This window comes from Pristiophorus japonicus, chromosome 11, assembly GCF_044704955.1.
Source record: "Pristiophorus japonicus isolate sPriJap1 chromosome 11, sPriJap1.hap1, whole genome shotgun sequence".
In the NCBI taxonomy this organism is placed as follows: Eukaryota; Metazoa; Chordata; class Chondrichthyes; family Pristiophoridae; genus Pristiophorus; species Pristiophorus japonicus.
Window position 1 is genome coordinate 101,788,823 of NC_091987.1, and position 21,764 is coordinate 101,810,586.

The 21,764-nt window shown below is 43.5% G+C and overlaps 1 protein-coding gene across 1 annotated transcript in view; it reads left to right on the top strand.

Moving 5' to 3' along the window:
* Positions 1-21,249, top strand: part of dop1b (DOP1 leucine zipper like protein B) — a 162,401-nt gene extending 141,152 nt beyond the window's left edge. The window contains exons 32-37 of the mRNA XM_070893826.1: positions 10,234-10,362; positions 13,044-13,180; positions 14,504-14,553; positions 16,824-16,973; positions 18,444-18,573; positions 20,124-21,249. Coding sequence (XP_070749927.1) covers positions 10,234-10,362; positions 13,044-13,180; positions 14,504-14,553; positions 16,824-16,973; positions 18,444-18,573; positions 20,124-20,402 — 875 coding nt within the window. The 3' untranslated portion in view covers positions 20,403-21,249. The remainder of the gene's footprint in view (positions 1-10,233; positions 10,363-13,043; positions 13,181-14,503; positions 14,554-16,823; positions 16,974-18,443; positions 18,574-20,123) is intronic.
* The last annotated feature ends 515 nt before the right edge of the window (positions 21,250-21,764 follow it).

The following is a 21,764-nucleotide window of genomic DNA, read 5'->3' on the forward strand; positions in this document are numbered from 1 at the left end:
TGTTAAACCGGGACCGGTGAGTTTAGGGTGAGAAAGTGGATATCGTAGAATCATAGAATGGTTACAGCATGAAGGAGGCCATTCGGCCAGTGGAGCCTTTGCCCCATTGTAACCGCTCGTCTCCACGTTCCCGCCGGGCAAGTAGGGTTAAAATCGACTGGAGACAATGAACATTTACAATAATTGAAGACTTTAATCCAGAAAAATCCCAATCTCTGTAATCTCCTCCAGTCCCACAACCTTCCAATATCTGCGTTCCTCTAATTCTGACCTCTTTGAGCATCCCAGATTTTAATTGCTCCACCATTGGTGGCAGTGCCTGCAGCTGCCAAGGCCCGATGCTCTCCCTCCCTAAACCTCTCTGCCTCTTTACTTCTCTTTCCTCCTTTAAGATGCTCCTTAAAACCTATGGGGGAGAAATTCAGGAGTGCTCCATTTGGGGCGCTAAAGTTAAAAGTAAAAAAAATTAGTGCCTGGCACTAATATTTTTCTACTTTTTAAAAATAAATAAATAAAGTTCAGGGGTAGTGCTCCAGGAAGGAAGTGGAGCACTAAATCAGGCGCTCCACTTCCTTCCTGGAGCACAAGAGGCAGCAGGCGGGGCGGTACTTGTGCAGTGCTGCACAATGGGCCGTGCAGCGCTGCCATGTTGGAAGGTTCCTTTCCTCAAAGGGAAGGGCCATTGCTGCAGGCGCTGCAAAAGAAGAACTTATCTTCTCCCCGACGGCAGTTGTGATGTGGCCTAATGAGCCCGATGCACCACAGCAGAGTGCCGGGCTGATCAATCGTGGGCAGGAACCAGCGAAAAAAATTGAGGAGCAGAAATTAAAAAAAAAAAAAAACTTCCCTCAGCTACTTTGGCTTTAAGCATCGCCTCCGAAGCGCCTGGCCTCCTGATGAACGCCTCCTGCAGCTGCCGATATTTTCACTGAGTGATTTTCACCGTTTTGGGTACTGTTGGTGGGGGGGGTAGGGGGTTGACTCATCAGGGGATGGCAGCAGCAGCCAAGTCCATGGCACCGTGGGTGGCTCTGCTGCACAGGAGGGCAGGAAAAAGAGTGGGAGAGCTATAATGGTAGGGGATTCTATTGTTAAGGGAATAGATAGACATTTCTGCGGCTGCAATTGAGACTCCAGGATGGTATGTTGCCTCCCTGGTGCAAGGGTCAAGGATAACTCGGAGCGGCTGGAGGACATTTTGGAGGGGGACGGTGAACAGCCAGTTGTCATGGTGCATATAGGTACCAGATATAGGTTTTAAAAAAAAACGGGATGAGGTCCTACAATCTGAATTTAGGGAGCTAGGAGTTAAATTGAATAGGACCTCAAAGGTAGTAATCTCAGGATTGCTACCAGTGCCACGTGCTAGTCAAAGCAGGAATTGCAGGATAGCTCATATGAATACGCTTGAAGAGTGGTACCGAAGGGAGGGATTCAAATTTCTGGGACATTGGAACCGGTTCTGGGGGAGGTGGGACCAGTACAAACCAGACGGTCTGCACCTGGGCAGGACCGGACCAATGTCCTCGGGGGAGTGTTTGCTAGTGCTGTTGGGGAAGGGTTAAACTAATATGGCAGGAGGATGGGAACCTATGCAGGGAGACAGAGGGAAGTAGAATGGGGGCAGAAGCAAAAGATAGAAAGAAGAAAAGTAAAAGTGGAGGGCAGAGAAACCCAAGGCAAAAATCAAAAAGGGCCACATTACAGCAAAATTCTAAAGGGGAAAAGTGTGTTAAAAAGACAAGCCTGAAGGCTCTGTGCCTCAATGCGAGGAGTATTTGTAATAAGATGGACGAATTAACTGCACAGGCAGCAATGAATGAATATGATATAATTGGCATCACGGAGACATGGCTCCAGGGTTACCAAGGCTGGGAACTCAACATCCAGAGGTATTCAATATTCAGGACGGATAGACAGAAAGGAAAAGGAGGTGGGGTAGCGTTGCTGGTTAAAGAGGAAATTAACGCAATAGTAAGGAAGGACATTAGCTTGTATGATGTGGAATCTGTATGGGTGGAGCTGCGGAATACCAAAGGGCAGAAAACGCGAGTGGGAGTTGTGTACAGACCACCAAACAGTAGTAGTGAGGTTGGGGACAGCATCAAACAAGAAATTAGGGATGCGTGCAATAAAGGTACAGCAGTTATTATGGGCGACTTTAATTTACATATAGATTGGGCTAACCAAACTGGTAGCAATACGGTGGAGGAGGAATTTCCTGGAGCGTATTGGGGATGGTTTTCTAGACCAATATGTCGAGGGACCAACTAGAGGGCTGGCCATCCTTGACTGGGTGATGTGTAATGAGAAAGGACTAATTAGCAAACTTGTTGTGCAAGGCCCTTTGGGGAAGAGTGACCGTAATATGGTAGAATTCTTTATTAAGATGGAGAGTGACAGTTAATTGAGACTAAGGTCCTGAACTTAAGGAAAGGTAACTTTGATAGTATGAGACATGAATTAGCTAGTGTAGAGTGGCGAATGATAGTTAAAGGGTTGACGTTGGATAGACAATGGCAAACATTTAAAGATCACATGGATGAATTTCAACAATTGTACATCCCTGTCTGGAGTAAAAATAAAACGGGGAAGGTGACTCAACCATGGCTAACCAGGGAAATTAAGAATAGTGTTAAATTCAAGGAAGAGGCATATAAATTGGCCAGAAAAAGCAGCAAACCTGAGGACTGGGAGAAATTTAGAATTCAGCAGAGGAGGTCAAGGGTTTTAATTAGGAGGGGGATAATAGAGTATGAGAGGAAGCTTGCTGGGAACATAAAAACTGACTGCAAAAGCTTCTATAGATATGTGAAGAGAAAAAGATTAGTGAAGACAAATGTAGGTCCCTTGCAGTCAGATTCAGGTGAATTTATAATGGGGAACAAAGAACAGTTGAACAAATACTTTGGGTCTGTCTTCATGAAGGAAGACACAAATAACCTTCCGGAAATACTAGGGGACCGAGGGTCTAGTGAGAAGCAGGAACTGAAGGAAATCCTTATTGGGCGGGAAATTGTGTTAGGAAATTGATGGGGTTGAAGGCCCGGGGCCTGATGGTCTGCATCCCAGAGTACTTAAGGAAGTGGCCTTTGAAATAGCGGATGCATTAGTGATCATTTTCCAACAGTCTAATCGACTCTGGATCAGTTCCTATGGACTGAAGGGTAGCTAATGTAACACCACTTTTTAAAAAAGGAGGGAGTGAGAAAACGGGTAATTATTGACCGGTTAGCCTGATATCAGTAGTGGGCAAAATGTTGGAATCAATTATTAAAGATGAAATAGCAGCGCATTTGGAAAGCGGTGACAGGATCGGTCCAAGTCAGCATGGATTTATGAAAGGGAAATCATGCTTGACAAACCACCTGGAATTTTTTGAGGATATAACTAGTAGAGTGGACAAGGGAGAACCAGTGAAAGTGGTGTATTTGGACTTTCAAAAGGTCTTTGACAAGGTCCCACACGAAATTGGTATGCAAAATTAAATCACATGGTATGGGGGTAATGTACTGACGTGGATAGAGAACGCGTTGGCAGACAGGAAGCAGAGAGTCTTCTAAATGGGTCCTTTTCAGAATGGCTGGCAGTGACTCGTGGGGTGCCGTAGGGCTCAGTGCTGGGACCCCAGCTATTTGCAATATACATTAATGATTCAGATGAAGGAATTGAGTGTAATATCTCCAAGTTTGCAGATGACACTAAGCTGGGTGATGGTGTGAGCTGTAAGGAGGATGCTAAGAAGCTGCAGGGTGACTTGGACAGGTTAGGTGAGTGGGCAAATGCATGGCAGATGCAGTATAATGTGGATAAATGTGAGGCTATCCACTTTGGGGGCAAAAACACAAAGGCAGAATATTATCTGAATGACGGCAGATTAGGAAAAGGGGAGGTGCAACTAGACCTGGGTGTCATTGTACATCAGTCATTGAAAGTTGGCATGCAGATATACAGCAGGAGGTGAAGAAGGCAAATGGTATGTTGGCCTTCATAGCTAGGGGATTTGAATATAGGAGCAGGGAGGTCTTACTGCAGTTGTACAGGGCCTTGATAAGGCCTCACCTGGAATATTGTGTTCAGTTTTGGTCTCCTAATCTGAGGAAGGACGTTCTTGCTATTGAGGGAGTGCAGCGAAGGTTCACCAGACTGATTCACGGGATGGCAGGACTGACATATGAGGAGTGACTGGATCGACCGAGCCTGTATTCACTTGAGTTTAGAAGGATGAGAGGGGTTCTCATAGAAACATATAAAATTCTGATGGGACTGGACAGGTTAGATGCAGGAAGAATGTTCCCGATGTTGGGGAAGTCCAGAACCAGGGGACACAGTCTAATGATAAGCGGTAAGCCATTTAGAACTAATGAGGAAAAACTTCTTCACTCAGAGTTGTTAACCTGTGGAATTCCCTACCACAGAGTGTTGTTGATGCTAGTTCATTGGATATATTCAAGAGGTAGTTAGATATAGCCCTTACAGCTAAAAGGATCAAGGGGTATGGAGAGAAAGCAGGAAAGGGGTACTGAGGTGAATGATCATCCATGATCTTATTGAATGGTGGTGCAGGCTCTAAGGGCCGAATAGCCTACTCCTGCACCTATTTTCTAGGTTTCTATGTGATGCTGCAGGGCGCAGAATTGAAGTTTGGGTCCGGGGAGGTATGCGCACTGCGATTATGTCACGATCTCTGGGCGAAGAAGATCAGGAGGTAACGCCGCAAACCTCCCACCAAATAGGGCTGTGCCCGGTCGTTAAGTGGTTAGCACCGGAGGCGGTAACTGGAGGTGCTTAGGAGGCCAATTTCTCGGCCTACCTTTTTGACCCAGCATTTGGTCATCTGCCCTAACATCTCCTTAATGTGACTTGGTGTCAAATTTTGTTTTATAATGCACTTGTGAAGTGCTTTGGGACGTTTTATTACATTAAAGGCGCGATGTAAATACAAATTGTTGAAAGCTCGACTACAGTTTGTGAACGGGTTCTGCCTATTAGCAAAATCGACTTATTTTTATTTTGTAGATTGTGACTGTTTCCTACACACAATTTAGCATATTTGATACTGGCTTTTTGTTTTATATTTTTTTCTTCATTTATAATTACCCTCAACCATTCCCAGAATGTTCAATATTTTTAATTGGGATTATTAGGTGACAACGTTGGATGAATGAAATGGACTCGTATCGAAAGGGTTGATCAGGGAAGCAGCAGTGATCCCTGCAGCTCAGCTGAAGTGATTTGACGCAGTTTATTGGCATAATACTGCCAATGATTCATTACATTTTAATAGTCAATCCTCAACTTGTCTGTTGAGCATGGTTGTATAATCTCTGAACGGCAATGTCTTAAAACAATGTTGCAATTGTGTGTGAAGGTGAAGCATCTGAGTACCTAGTGTCCTTAAGTAAAATGGTAATAGTCAGGGATACAAGCATGTCTGTTGCCACAACACGAGAACATGGTGTTCGTGAATCAAGCTGAAGGTCACATGGGAATGTGGAAAGCATGTTGGGGGGGAGGGTGTGGGAGAGACATCGGTGCCAAAAGAGAAGGCTGCATATGGTGATTTGAAGAACAGGCTTGGGGGCTGTCAGGTTCCCAGCGATCAGCTACACGAAAGAATGTGCTGACTGATAAGATGTTGATTCAAGGACTTGATTATTAGTACTGCAGGAAAAGAAACATCCATTTTGACACTTCCTCTTAATCAGGGAGTGGGAGAACAAAATGGGAATATACAGCTAGTGGGAGATGCTGACCATCACGTGACCGTGAGGATAAAAATCATTAAAAGGTGGCGGTTGTAAAAATTAACCTTCATGGCCGGGTGAAAAATGGGTATCAATGAATCAGCAGCCTGTTTTTACACCTCGCCCAATGGAAAAGAATGCTGGTGTTGGACTGGAAAGCAAATACTTTCGCGCTCCCCACCGGTATCCCTTCTGCTGTATGCCACCAGTCATCTGTTGGGTTGTTAAGTTGCGCTGATTAGCCAGTGGGAGTGCACTATAAATAAATATTGTCTGAGTTTGTCCCAGATGCCTCTGACCACTAAAATTTCTACCGAAGTACCTGTTGTTCCCGGAGTTTTGGAGACTTCTGGTCCTGGGCCTCTACGCCAAGGCCTGCGTAGAGGCCCATGTATCTCAGTAGCTTTTATCAGTCGTAAGTATTTCAAGGACATTCGCTGAGCAGGAGTTGGGCAAGTAGCCCAACTCTCCGCCCGCGGAGGCCCTTTACTTTAAGATGCGCGCAATCTGTCGAGGATTCTTGACGGATCGCAAGTTCCGGGACCTGTAGGTGCATGCGTTTCGCATACCTAAACCTGGAACTTGCGTGGCGCCTATGGGTGCATGCGCATCTCGTACACATGAGGCCCATACTGCGATGTTCTGAAGAAGATCGTAATGACCGCTGTGGACCCACTTAATTCCATTGGACAGTGTGTAATCCAAGCATTGTGGCACTGAGCCTCCAAACAGATGGGTTTTTAAACATCAAAAACAAAGATTTAATTCACAATGATAATTACATCCTAATTACATGTTCCTTCATACCTTTATCACTTACTTATGTAAATTACTGCTTAATGGGCGGGTATATGGCGGATGAATTTCAAAATGGCCAAATGTAGTCAAATATGTTTGACTAAACCAATTGTTCGACCCTGACACCAAATCGATTATAGAAGTGATCCTTATTTGAACAAAAGCAAGAATCACTACATAAGTATTTTAAGTGACAGTTTACGCAAGACAAAGAGTTATATTACCCCGTTGTTTTTTGGGTAGACGTAACTCTGCTGGACCTTCTCGTGTTTTGCCGGATCCTCCCGTCTGGTTCCTTCGCCGATCTCTACTTCTCTACTTGGAGTTATTTTTGAGATGCTGACTTACTCGCTGAACGTTCCTGCCCACCCTTCGCTTTATCACACCACTACCATTATTACAATCTATCAAATTTCCCCCGTCTGCCATGCCCCTTTTTCCTTGAGCCAATAAGAATATGGAGCAGCTCATGATGGAAAGCTCCACACCTAGTCGGGCCATCCCAGTGCACACGACCAAAGCTAAGGCTGGACTGTGAAAATATCATTATTGACCATTTCATGTCCCGACGAGCTCCTCTTTCTGGCTCGCAGCACTTGGAACAACAGGATACACCTTAACATTGCTTCGAAAGTTGATCAATTGTACTTCCCTAATTCTGGCATGTGTGCACTTGTAGACTCGTTCAGACTTGTCTGCTTGGACAGATACATCTGTGGTTTTGCTCGCTTGGCCTCAGACACCAGTGTTGAGGGCATTGCAGCTTTTTATATCACTTTTCTATGTCCTGTGCCTGCAGCAATTTAATCAAAAAATCAGTTTATTTTATGGAACAACCAAAGCTTGAGCAATAATCTTTTCGAGGCTCCTCCCTCTAATTACCCGTGTAAACCTGTAAAGGGGGAGAATTTGGGCTACTTTGCGCCTCCTGTATGCACCCCAAATGCCTTGTCACCCGGGCGCAATGACACCCGCCATATTAGGCGAGAGTTTAGCGGTGTCGCTAGATCGTGGCGTCATCGCCCTGTTAGCGCCCGGCCCAGAAATTGGCTTCTGTCCCCTGAAGCAACGCCAGGCGATACCTGCGACAGCTTCAGGAGACGTGTATCGGGCAGCTGTTTGCTACCGGGGCAAAATTCAAGGGGTGGTAAGAGCGCAGAAAAAAACCAACTTTTCGTTGCCGCTCCTCATGGGATTTCTTCGCGGGATCGTGGCCGTGATGGCTCAGCCCGGCACCCAGGCGAATCGCGTGACACCCCTGCTCCCGGTGGTCCAGGTTAGGTGCCTTTCTCTCTTGTAGTGGCGGCAGGGTGGGTCCACCTGGGTGGGCCCTCCCTTCCCTTTACTTGAGGGAAGAGCCCCTCGGACGTGGCAGTGCTACGCAGCCAAGAGCATTTGCGCTCCACTTCCTTCCGGGGGTGGTAACCAGAATTTATCGAGCAGGGCGGAACTTCCACTAAGTTTCGTGCCTCCTGTATGTTACCGCCCCCAAACGGGGTGATATCGAATTTCCAGGCCATATTTTCTTACATAAGTATGAAGTGGTGCATTTGGTAGGAGGAATAAGGATGCCACATACTCCTTGGAAAATGAGAGTCTAAATAGGGTAGAGGAACAAAGGGGGAATCATAGGGGCACAGACGCAAGCATCGTCTGCGCACTGTAGTTCAATGACAGAGGATGGGAGGACCTTGGATGTGGCCTGGAGGCGGTGGAGGTGGAACAGATTCCCATTTGTCCTGTAATTTAGCTCCACTCCAGCAGGGAGCTTGCTTAAGGATGAGATGAAGCATTGCAGCAAGGAAGATCGACAAGAGCATTGGTGTGGTGACGCAGCCTTGCTTGACCCCAGTCCGGACGTAGATCCATTGGTCAGGATCACGGCTTGCATGTCATTGTGGAGCAGACGGAGGATGGTGACAAACTTTTGAGGGCAGCTGAAACGGAGGAGGATGCTCCATAATCCCTCACGGTTGATCGCGTCAAAGGCCTTTGTGAGGTTAAAGGAGGCCATGTACAAGGGTTGGTGCTATTCCCTGCATTTCTCTTGTAGTTGTCGTGCGGGGAAGATCATGTCCCTTAGTGGACAGAATCTGCATTGCGACTCTGGGAGGAGCTCTTCAGGAGCAGGGAGAAGACGATTGAGGAGGATTCTTGCGATGACTTTCCCTGTGGCTGACAGCAGGGAGATTCCTATGTAGTTTCCGAAGTTGGACTTGTCCCTTTTTTTGAAAATGGTCATGATTACGGCATCTCAGATCACCTGGCATGCTCCCCTCCTTCTAGATAAGAGAAATGAGGTCATCTATTCATGCCAATAGTGCTTCTCTGCCATGATTTAGTGCTTCGGCAGGAATTCCATCTGCTCCTGTTGTCGTTGTCTTCAGCTGACATCTGCGCACACTCGGAGGCCGGACTCCAAGCCATCGTCAACATATTCACTGGGCATACGAGAGCATCAGCATTACGCTAAACATCCATAAAACAAATGTCCTCTATCAACCTGACCCCTCCTCACAGCACTGCCCTCCCGATTATTAAAATCCACGACAAGACCTTGGACAACGTGAACCATATTCCATACCTCAGGAGCCTACTATCAGCAAGAGCAGACATTGACGACGAGGTCCAACACCGCCTTCTGTGCGCCAGCGCAACTTTCGGTTGCCTGAGGAAGAATGTTTGAAGACCAGGATCTCAAATCCGGCACCAAGCTTATGGTCTACAGGGCAGCAGTGATACCAGCCCTCCTATATGGCTCAGACGTGGACTTTATACAGCGGACACCTCAAAACGCTGGAGAAGTACCACCAGCGCTGCCTGCGCAAGATCCTGCAAATCCATTGACAGGATAGATGCACCAATATCTGTATTCTCACTCAGGCCAGCATCGAAGCAATGACCACACTCGATCAGCTCCGTTGGGCAGGCCACATCTTGTGCATGCCCGACCTGAGGCTCCCAAAGCAGAGCTTCGACAAGGCAAGTGAGCCCAGGTGGCCAGAGGAAATGCTTCAAGGCTATCCTCAAAGCCTCCTTGATAACGTGCAACATTCCCACCGACTCCTGGGATTCCCTGGCTCACGACTGCCCAAAGTGGAGGAAGACCATCCGGGAGAGCGCTGAGCACCTCGAGTCCCATCTCCAAGAAGCAGCAGCAGAAACCAAGCATTGACAACGGAAGGAGCGTGCGTCCCCAGGCTCCCACCCTCCCTTTCCTTCAACCATTGTCTGCCCCACCTGTGACAGAGACTGTAGTTCCCGTATTGGACTCCTCAGTCACCTGAGAACTCACTTTTAGAGTGGAAGCAAGTCATCCTCGACTCCGAGGGACTGCCTATTATGATGAGGGGCACAGATTCACAGCTCGGTAAAAGTAACAACGCAGGTTAACAAGGATATAAAAAAACGCAAACAAAGCAGAGGTTCCTTTCTAGTAATGTTTTTCCAATAATTCACAAACACAAGGTGTTACTAGACCCATACAATTGGTGTTTTTCCAGTTGTAATCTTTATAGAGTCAAATATAGATCAAAGGAGGTTAATGAACATTCAGGATTAAGTATCTCAATTTTTAAAATTCCTCCTTCAGGACAATGGGTTAAAATGTAATCTCTAATTTGCAACGGGTTGCATTATTTCTATTCCAGTCTTTGCCTTTTTTAAATTAATATTTTCTCCCCTTCAGGCATGCAGAGCAGTTCATTAAAACTGTTTCCTAATTATGAGCAAAAAGCAATGCTGGTGAAACATCAAGCTTTTGCAATCTTCAGTGGTGAACTGGACCAGTATCATCTGTATCTGCCACTCATACAAGGTGATTCATAATCTTTGCTTGCAAAAATAAATGGTAAAACAATTGTTGCTTTAAGTGAACACTAAAATGTGACCAGCAGATTTGATGTATAATAAGATTACATCTAATGTGTGTAAAATTGGACAAAATATAGTCTTCTGCAATATTCTGTTAATGACACTTTTTTTTTAGAAAATCTGAACTATGGACAATAGAAGCTGCTTTGATACCCTTGGGCTTCCTGCTGCCAACCACTGTTCAGTGATTCGGTGGAAACTCTGCATCTATGGGTATCAGCTGAGAACTGAACTCTCCTCCAACCAACCTTCCGGTTTTAACGGAGGCAGGAGAGTGGGGGTGGGTGGGGGGCGGGGGGGTGGCAGCCAATCCACTGTCAGGAGCTGGGCCATTATTTAAATATCATGAGGCTGGAAACCTCGTTAACCTCCATTTTGTGTTTAACTGTAGCTGGTTGGGATTTGCACACCTCGTGAAACCCACCAGCTACAGCAAGATGGGGATTGCTGCATCCAGGAGGCAAGTGCCTTTTACACTTGCCTCCTGAATCCAGGGTCCCTACATAACCTAACCCCTGTGATTGGAGACCCCCTCTTTTCCCCCCCGCCCCCCCCACTCAAAAGGCCTTCGATTTCCCTCCCTGCCCGGTGGGGGGGGGGGGGGGGGGGATAAACAAGGCGTGAGATGGTGGAGGATAGAAGTTGGTGGAGGTTGACATTCTCCTGCTTGCACATCATACATCCTCAGTGGGAGTCTGATAACCAGCTCACCATCCCGTGGGATACTATCAAACATTGTGAGTGGGCGTGGGCAGTAAATAATGACTGTTGTCCATTCTGCACTCTAAGTGAGATGGGGTGGGGGGTCTGGTGAGGAAAGGGACAGTTTCCAGAACGGCAGTCACTCTCATACAAGGGGAGGTGGGATTTGAGCTGATCCAAGATAATCCTAGTGGTCAGTAAATGTCACTTCAATGGGTCAGGTTTACTCCCAGCGAACAGGCAAAGTGTTTCAGTGGCAAAACAACAAGCCATGAGTGTGGGAGCAGGTGCAATTCAGAACATGTTTCCAGAAGGACAATTGTCAAGGGTGGGGGAGGGGGTGGGGGTGCTGAGTGGCAACTGCCATTCAGCTTTTTGGACTGGTGAGCTTCTAGGGCAGCAATTAGAGAGAATAGAATGGGAATAGGTCGATGTTTTGGGCTTAGAGCAAGGGGGCATCACGTGTTCTTTCAGGGGGGTCACGAGCAGGTCAGCAAGAGGAATGCCATGGAGTCATGCCAGAAGTGTCCGATGGCCAAAAAAATTATGATTTTACAAACAATAAAGCTATCTTAAGAAATCTGCCAGAGTTTAAAAAATTAATACTTCATATAGGTTATGCTGCTGCCAACTATTTTTATATTTCTAACTGACCCTGATCTTCCCAAAGAGTACTGGATTACATGTATGTAAAGGGAGTCAGTCATGTAATATTACATCACCACCTACAGGTGTAACAGATATTTCAAGTAAATGTGAACACTTTGATCGTGGATTTCTCATTGACATCTGGGTACATAAGAGTTTTCAATTGAAGTGGGGTAACTTGCCTACGGCTGTAAATATATAATAGATTGAACATCATTAATGGGTCTGTATCGATTACTAAAAAAAGCACATTTAAGATGGTTTTGTTGTTTTCCAATTGAATGTTAACTTTGGCCAACAGTCAGCAGTATTGTTCCTGTAAGATGTTACTTTACAGACCAGAAACTGCACTTTTAAGTCCCCATGACTGCTGACTACTCACTCAGTGGTCAAAATTAGTTTTCTTGGGCAGCCAGTCCAGCACTTGGTAATCTAGGGGTACTGCACTTTTTTGCAGTGTAATGCTTTCGGTGGGCAGTCGAAGAGGGCTAGGAACAAATTTTGACTGGGAAAGGTAGAAAATGTCCTCCGTTTAGAGTTGTATTGCTTTGTATACAAGGTAACTTAGTTGCAATAGTTGTATTTATGCAGTCTGTACCAGCTTTCAACATCTACTTGCGTAGGAATAGCACCTTTTAGTATAGAGGTTGGGGGTGAATGGTGAGCAGGTTGGGGATAGGATACAGGCAACAGGGTTTTAGATCAGCTGAAGATTCCAAATAGGAGGCTGGCCAGGAGAGCATTGAAATAGTCGAGTATGGAGGTGATTAAAAGCGTGGATGAGGATTTCGCTTGCTAATGGGTTGAAGTAAGGGCAGTCGGCACTCTTTTTGTAATAGAGAGATTCATGGGGTTGAAAACTAGGGTTGTGAAGTGGATGACAGTGGCTGGGAGGAGGTTAGCAAGAGTTACTCAAGTGGTGATGGGGCCAATGAAGATGGGTTTCTTCTTCCCAATATTGAGCTGGAGGAATTTGCACTCATCAAAGATTAGATGTCAGAGCAGTCTGCCAGTGGCGGGGTTGAGAGAGGTTGTGGAGAGGTAGAGTCAAGTGTCATCAGTGTACATGTGGAAGCTGATCTTGTGTCTGTGAATGATGTTGCCAAGGGCTACATTGTAGATGAGGAATGGGACTGAGGAAAGATTCCTGCTCAAGGAGAAACCATTGGCAGAGATGCTCTGGCTATAATCGAATATGTTTTATATGCTTATGACGAGTGCATGATCCACTGCAGGGACCATTACTAACATTTTCCACATCCTCTCTATTTTCAGAACGCATGACAGAAACTCTTCGCCTAGGAATGTCATCGGTTGTTACTGCCCAGATGTTTCTGACCTTCAGAGTATTGCTGATGAGAATTTCTCCTCAACATCTGACTTCGCTGTGGCCCATCATGGTGACTGAGTTGGTAAGATAAGTCAGTCCAATAGCTTTGACAGACTGGGTTTGATTGACAATCGCATTATTTTAGTGGTTATAATTTGTAAATGTGAGATCTGTTCAGTGCCAGCCAACTGATGATTTAATGTGTTTCTTTCTTGTGTTTGTGGTCAGTTCTGAAAGAAGTGGTGAACGTAGATGCAAAATAATTATACTTTCTTGTTACAGTAATAACATTTAGGATAAGTTAGTCTGTTAGAGTAAAATTTCAGAGCAAAAAACCTCTTGAGAATCTATTAAATAAAGCCTGCTTAAAAATACATTTATACGAACATAATTGAGAATTCCTCTAATTTTCCTGTTAACTGGGCAGTGCATGAACACTATCCAAATCATTGCAAACCTACTTGCACACTCTTTATTTGGGGAAATAAAAGACGCCTAACAGCTTTGCTGTAGTTTGAAGGATAAATACAATTTTTTAAACTATGAAAGAATCTATAAATAATGCACCTCTGCTTTGTACAATAGGTACAATTTCACATGTAAAAACTGATTTAGTTCAACAATGAACCTCATTAAAATTTAATATATTTGGTGAATCCGATCTTAATTTTTATCTTGGCTTAGTGTAAGGTGTGTAATATAGAAGGTGTGATCTACACACCAGGTGGTATGATGATTTTTTTTTAAGACTCAAGGTTTTTAAAAATATATATATATTTCTTTTTCCCCTTTCATTGTTTCCCAGCCATGTCAAGAAGTTGGGTAATCTTCTCTGAGGCCATCTCCAGTGCTGGAGACTGTTAACAACATTGTGGGGCTGACTCTTTTTAAAATTAAATTTTTCTCTAGATTGTTTCTTGCAGGTGGCTTCAGAACTGTGGCTATAACCTAATTTGTGTATTTAAAAAAAAAAACTTTCATCAGTGTTTTATTCCTTTCATAACAAAGTAAAACTACTGGTGTAGAAAAATACCATGGCAGAAATGTGGCCACAGCAGAAGTGGCAATCATCCCTGAACTTTCCAGGATAATTTTTGTCGTCCTCCCCCACCCCCCACCCCATTCACTTGAATCCCCGAGTTAGACAAGACCAGTTTTGCTTTAGGGGCTTGATTTCAAGCCAATTGGAATTAAATGTGCTCCATCAAAATGTGTGCCTTTTAATGTGCATGCATCATTTTTGGAGAGGTATGCAATTTGTAAATTACTTAAATATCTAAGTGGAAGATTTGTCCATAGTTTCCTATCGTAGAACTAACTTTGAGTAATTAATACAGGATAGAAATGATCGTACTCTTCTAATGTTACGATAGATCAACACTAAGCTTCCTGATGTCATCTTTAGGTTCACGTGTTCATGCAGTTGGAAGAAGATTTACTTGAAATTGTTTCAAAGTAAGTTTCTTGTTTTGAAATATCACATTCTAGAAATATTAGCTTTAGGTGTGGTTAGAAGGGTAACCAGCAAACCTGATTTTGAGAGTGGTCTTATTTGTAACAGAGTAATAGTAAACATTCCTGATTATCTCTGGTGAGAAAATGCTTTTCCCTGTGTAGGCTATACCGATCAAGAAGGTCCCAGATTCATTCTTAGTCTGTGCTGAGTTAGTTTGTCTCAGCCAGGCTGGAGCACTTGTCTACTAAACCATGATGGGAGCTCTCTTAATTTACTCTTATTGGTGTAAGAATGTCACATGCAGCACCCCGATGGTTGAGAGTTTATCCAGTGACTAGTTGATCCATGCAGACAAGGAAGATCCCAGGTTCAATCATGATCTGTACTGAGTTCACTGATCTCAGCTGGGGCAGAAATAGAGGTTCTAAAATTGGCCTCAGTGCCCCGCATTAGGGATGAGAATACCAGTCAAGGTCCCTGCTTCTGATTGGCTATCCAGCATCCCTGACTACAATGTTTAAAACTGTTATTAAAATAATATTGAAATGCAAGCACCACTAAGGTTGAAAAGGGTCAAGAAATTGATGTAAAACAGATATACTGATTGGGTGATTCCTAGGAAAGAATGAGTTGGAGTACAATATTGTGTGGCGAGTCTCAAATTTAACACGAGATGTGGATGGACATACTTATTGTTTGTTTGAGACGAGAGGGGAAAGTTCACATGAACACTGACCGTAATAATTTGAATGGAATAGAATAAGACGAGAAATATGTTGGTAAGAAGGAAGTGCTGTTCAAAGTGACATATTTTTGTTGTACCTTGTCCGGGTGTGTGAGATGGTAAAAGAGCTCATCCAGAAATGGGAGCAGTATTCACAAGTAGGGCAAATTTGAGTTTATAAATCGTTAAGTGTTGTATAGGGGAGACAAGAGAAAATTGAGCTTCTTTGAGGCAGCTTAAACAGTGGAGTATGTGCAGGGGTATCATTTGAGGTTCGAGATGGTGAGGACAAGAATAGATTCCACCCTTGGGCTCAGCTTTCGTCTTTTACATTGACTAAGATTGGAGTCATTAAAGGCAAGAGATGATGGCTATTTATCAAAATTGCAAGATGCATGAAGAAACTGCTGTCTCTGAATTGAAAAAGGCAATATTTTCATTGCCTTATGGAAGGGCATGGATTCAGAGATTGCACTGAGAGGATTGGAGGATGAGTAGTGATGGCATGCATTTTAAACTAGTTAACAGCAGCATTAAAATAACACTCTTCAGAAAATCTAGGCTCAAGTGAAGTAGGTAGAGGATTTCTGAGACAGGACAAGAATGATGGTTATGATTGAACCAAGTTTGCGAAGGTAAGTACAAATGGTTGGAGACTACTCGGCCCATCGAGGTCATCCAGCCATAGAAACCGAAGGTACCCTTGTCCCACCATCAAACTGTTTCGCATCAAGTATTTGTCATCTTTTGACATCTGTCTTATGCCAGTTTGTACCTTCTAGTTCATTTGTCCTGCAGTTGTGATTTAACTTGGAAAAAGTTCTCTGGATGTAGTACTGGTCCTGGGACAAGTGAGCGAGTGAGGTTTAAAATCTTCCGTGCTAGCTGAAATAACATCAGCCACTTCACTACCAGAGATAGAAGGGTCAGAAGAATAAAAACTGCCATTTGAGCTAGGGAAACGTGGTAAAGGTATCTCAAAAGGCCATGTTTGTTGACTGGTGCCAAACAAGAAAGAACTGGTATAACTAATGTGAGGTAGATAAGAGGGGGTGGTTAGAGGAGCCCAATGGTGAGGAGACACATACAGTGCAAAAAAAGGTTTAGAATATTAACAAAATTAGTTTCCGTGTCAGAGTTTTGGGTAGGCTTGTTGATAAGTTGATTCTAGGCTGTTCAAGATAGCAAAGACTTGGCATTAGTGCCAGCCTAATCAGTTTTTAAAAAAAAAAAGGCGAATCAGTACTGATGTTGAACATTGAAGTCATTACGAATGGTGATATCAGAGGTGTTTTGAGTGTTGGATGGTGTCAAAATCAGCCTCGCAGTTGAATAGCTGACCAACACTCACTGGTGGGACACACACTTGCACAATTGCCACTTGGGTGAGGTATCGGGTTGCACGACGCCCTTGGTACCTTAACCTAGCAAGGAGTCAACACCTTCAGGAGAGAAAACTGGTGAGGGAAACCTGCTTTTGTGTTTACATTCTGGAATTTGACTACACATTGCATACAGTGATGATGGGACTGACTTCTTTTGCAGCAAAGTCGGTCAAAAATCTCCAGTTAATAATGGAAATGGATCACTGTTGTTGGATCTGGAGCAGAGTGATCTCGACATGTATTTATCAGCTTGTAAATTTCTGGATACAGCACTTTGTTTTCCACAAGAAGCGATGCCTTTATTCCAAATGTAAGTCCACATGTACGAAATGTTCTTTTTCCTTCAGAACCTTGGATCTATCAAAGATGCTGTAGCTTTATTTGGCCGATGAGCATTATTTCCTTAATTACTCCAGAGATTTTTTTACTAACTGGGAGTTTGACCAATATGCCTAGATTGGTACTTCAATATTCGCTTGCAGTTAAAGGGAAAGGGAAGTCTTGGTGAACTTTTTGTTCAAAGCCCTATATGGAAATGTCATTTGTAAATTGAACAGTTATCCCAGTTGCCTTTTCTCCAGGTTGCTTTGGTGACTTACCTAATGGTGAGTGAACCCATGAATCCTGGTGTTGACTCCTTCCTGGGCTAAAGTTCCATGGATGCCAGAGTTCCTCTGGTAACTCATCCAAGTGTGAGCCTTGATGGCGAGTATTGGGAGGCTATTCAACTGCAAGTGTCATTTCAGACAAGCCTGATCCTGTCATTGTCCAATGTTCAAACACTTGCATTCCCCCTCTAGTGACTCATTGTCCACCATCAGTAATCTGATTAAGCTGGGGTTAATGCTGAGTTTGCTACCTTGAATGCCCTCAAACAAGTGCAACTTTAGACCAGCCTAGAAACTGATCTGGAGCTGTTTTTTCCCCACAAGCATTCAGTACTGTTCTCTTCCCCCAACAAGACTTTCCTTCCCCTTTAAGAAGTTGGTACTCCAATAATTTGTACTATTGGTTACATATATTAACAGGTTTATAATGTTAAACATTTTATAAAAAATAATATGCATTTAGATGCCCAAAGGTGTAATGGGAGAGTGAAGGTGACTGGGAGGTAGGGTGGGGAAAATAGACGGCATGAAGGAGAGATTGTTGCAATGAATGGAGTAGCAAATGCATGGAATACTTCCAAGTTTTGTTGTCATGCTGTGTTTTCCAGTTTGAAAACCATGTGCCCATGTACAGTGAAATCGTGAAGCATGTGTTTAGAATTATATTGCACATTGCACAGCGATGGAATTTTAACCATTTGAGCAAAAATATCTTCCATATTCATAAATTTATATTTGAGTAAATGGCGGTTTCCCTGTTTGAGTATGTGTGCCATTGGAGCATTACTACACACTTTCAGTACAAATCAGGCTCTAAAGTGAGTGCATACTGCTTGAAGCACCAGTGCATAGTGCCATGGTAATGAGTGGAAGATGGGGAGGGGTTGGGTCTGTGCATGTTTGATTTCTTCTCTTTGCCACATTTCCCACCCTCTTGTTGCATTTCGGATCTCAATTCCAGTATAAAGGTGCTAAGGAGAAGACAGCTTAGCAGCTCTCGCAGAAATTTGGAGAGAAAACCATCTTGAGCTGCTTGTAGTTCAAATACTTTCATCCCACAGTTCTATTTCAACACTTGACTTCTTTCTGCCCAGATCCATCCCTTTTCACTGGAAGTTGCATCAGCTTTGCAAGTAGATACTGAAAATCTTTTTAACGTGATGTTTTTTTAGGTACAGATGGGCTTTTGTTCCTGAGGTGGATATTGAAGATAGCGGCCCACACATAGATGTTGTGGAGACATTCCAACCGTATAAACCACACGTTGTGCGGATTCTGGATATTCTGGATCAGAAATATGGGGTAAATGTTTTTTTTTTCTATTTAATACTAGGTCATTTTTTTTTCATGAGCGATTCCCTTTGATTACTTGGATATAGTCATGTAAAAGTCTTTGGGCCCGAGTTTGGTCCACTTACCGATGGCTGCCACCGAATTTTCTCGGCGGTCTCGATGTTTTCTGGGCGCTCTTCCCTCAGTGTGTTTGGTGAGATCCTCACGCTGGTGAGGAGAAAAGACCGCTGGGGAGCGTCCGCTGGTGTGTGCCAGAGTGCAATGCTCACAAATGTCCTCCCGCCTGCTGAGTCCCCAGTTTGGTCCGGGCGATCCTGCACTCCAGCATGGAGACAGGTCTTACCTGAACAGTAAGTATGAAGACCTGCAAAAAAAAAAAAAAGTTAGTGCTCTTGTTTTCTTCATTTCTTTTGCAAGGATTTCGGTCGATGGGGTCCTCTGAAGAATTTCTGGTGGTTTTCTTTTATTATTTTGAAATGTTTTTATTATTGCCATTCTCTCCCCGGGCCCGACTCTATCCCTTTGCCGAGGATTGCATTTGCTGCCCAGAATGGGACCAATTGCCTGCTGCTGCCGAGAATCGGTGTGGCAAGGCCCATTCTTTCCTCTGGGTGTTTTTTTTCCCAAATATATTTTCACTAAACTTCCACCCAAACTACCATCAGGATCTTAGCGGTCCTTTCGACGGTACTTGGGCAGAACATAGGTTTCACCAAACTCGGGCCCTTTTTCTTCCTTTGAGCTTCTCTCCGAGTAGTCATGGACTGAGGTGCAGGTTGCAATCAGACTGCCACCCAATCGAACTTGATTGTCTGCTCTAAATTTTAAATAACAAAGAAAAACTTTGAATTATTACACCTTAGTAACTAAATGGAAATGGAGGTTGGCCTTTTCAAATTATTCTCCTTGGTTAGAGTTTTGGGGAAGTATTTCAGAAGTAATTTGAAAGAGCTGGGCATTGCAACTTTCATCATTCTAGTCCAGCTTGCAGCTTTGATCACATTTTCCCATGCATGCTTTCATCAATGTGAATACAGCTATGATGTTTAATCTTATTTCATTTCTTTGCACATTTTGGATAGCTATTTTTTCCTTTGTTCCTCCAGCTTGCTTAATTTAGTTGTTGATGCATGTTCAGTGGTGTAACATATCCAGAGGCTATCGGTACGTTCTCCAGAACTAGTGAATAATGCTAATATAAAGGGCTTTAAAACTTTGTTCTGACTCTGATAATCCTTACTGTGTGGCTTTTTTGTGTGTGTAAATAGAGAAAGCATGGTGCAGGGTGTTGGTATATTCAGTGTGCCGTTGAATGGTAGGACTCTAATTTCTGCCTGAGAGTTCACCAGAGTTTGTTGCCTCAGCCGAGGCCGTTGGGGAAGCTGTCTGATGGAGGTGGGGCCCTTTCCCACAGGGAGGGAATGAGTGGAAATCCTCACAATCCTCTTGGCACCTCACAACTTCTATCAGCCAGCTTAAATGGGCTGCCTGCTTAGTCTTGTAATCAGAGGATGGTGTGTAATTATGGGAAAAGGAATAATAATTTTTCTTTAATCCAGGAAATGAACTGTGCAGAAGAAATGATGTCCAACGATGTGTATGAATTTCCTCTCTTGACTCAACAATCTGTGTCCAGCATCCATATGCTTGCACCCTATTTCAGAATACTGAGCTGTATCTTTAAAACTCAACCAAGTGGATCCCTTGGCGGACTAAATGCACACAGCCTGCAAGGCCCAGCTTCTCTAATGGAACCTGCCCCCGATGGTGATGCAGTTTTACGAAGAATAGAAGAAAATATTGCGTATGACTTTTTGGAAAGGGTGATGGAACATTGAACTCCAAATGGAATGTACCTTAATTATGGCAGTAAAACCATGGTTACTGAACTAAGTTGTTACTGAAGTTACATACAAGAAGTTTGGCCCCTCTGGTGTCTTAACAGTCTTGTAAGAGCAGAGTCCCAACACAACAAAGCACCATTGGAAAGTGTGGAATTTAGGCATTCCATTGTTTTTGTCTGCATTGTAATTTTTGAGTGGTTTGATTGTGGTGAAGGGCAGAATTAAATTCTCTTTGCTGGGGAATAAACTAATAATGGTTCACCTATCGGGGCCAATCCAGGATGCCTTTAATTATCCTGCACCTATTGGAACAAGCCTAGTATGTGTGCTGATAAAGATTATAGGTAAAACTCAGGGGCAGAGCGAGCACCTCTCCTCATCCAGGCTGGCAGTGGCCTTACAGTAAACCTGCACTGTGGCCCTTCTGTTATGGGTCTTTTATCAACAAAATGCGGTACCTGTAATGGAAAGTATTAGTACTAGTTTATTCAATACTATAAACTAATATAGCTATGTCGGATACTGACTTCACTGTGTGTGTGTACATATAAACTATACTGTATAAATATCTATTTTCAGATGGTGCATTTCCTTTGTATCTACTGCGCAATTTTCTACATGCAGCTAAATGGGCATGACAGAAATAACCCTGTAAAATGCGTGAGGTATCCTAATCAGAATGTAATAGAGTGTGAAGAAGGGAATGCTTGTATTGCTTTAACTGCATTGGTCTTTATGTTTACAGCCTTATTTTCAATCTGTTGCAAACTTAATACTGTGAATGTACGTGCCAAGAATAAATGCCTGGTAACTAAATAAAATCTAGAACTCTAACACAGTATTACAGTATAAATACCTTTTTATACCAGAAGAGTTGTGCATACCTGAAGATCATCTCATTACATTTGTGGGTTTTAATTCCCTATATAATACTTTTAGCATGCATGTTAATGCATTCACAGTGTTCACATAAATCCCTGTCTGTGTTGTTTAAAAATATATATTAATGTTTGTTTTTGAAAAATTAATGTCTGAATTAAGGTAAGGAAGAATATGTTAACTTGTTAAATAGTGAGCTTAAAAAAGGAATTAAACTCAACGGGTTCACCATTTTAGGTTATATTTTTGAAAAAGCTTAATTATGGAGCTGTTTTTTTTTTCCCCCCTTGTTGGAAATTGTAAAAATAACTTCTCCTCCTCCACATTTATTTTGACTCAAACCCTATAATAAACCCTACTCTTTAGCTTAACATACACGACCATCATATGCAGATGAATCTGCAGATCTCTGCTTCCAGGTGCTAAATTTTAAGGGCCCGTAATTCTTCACGATGTAAGGTCCGTCCATTTCTCGGC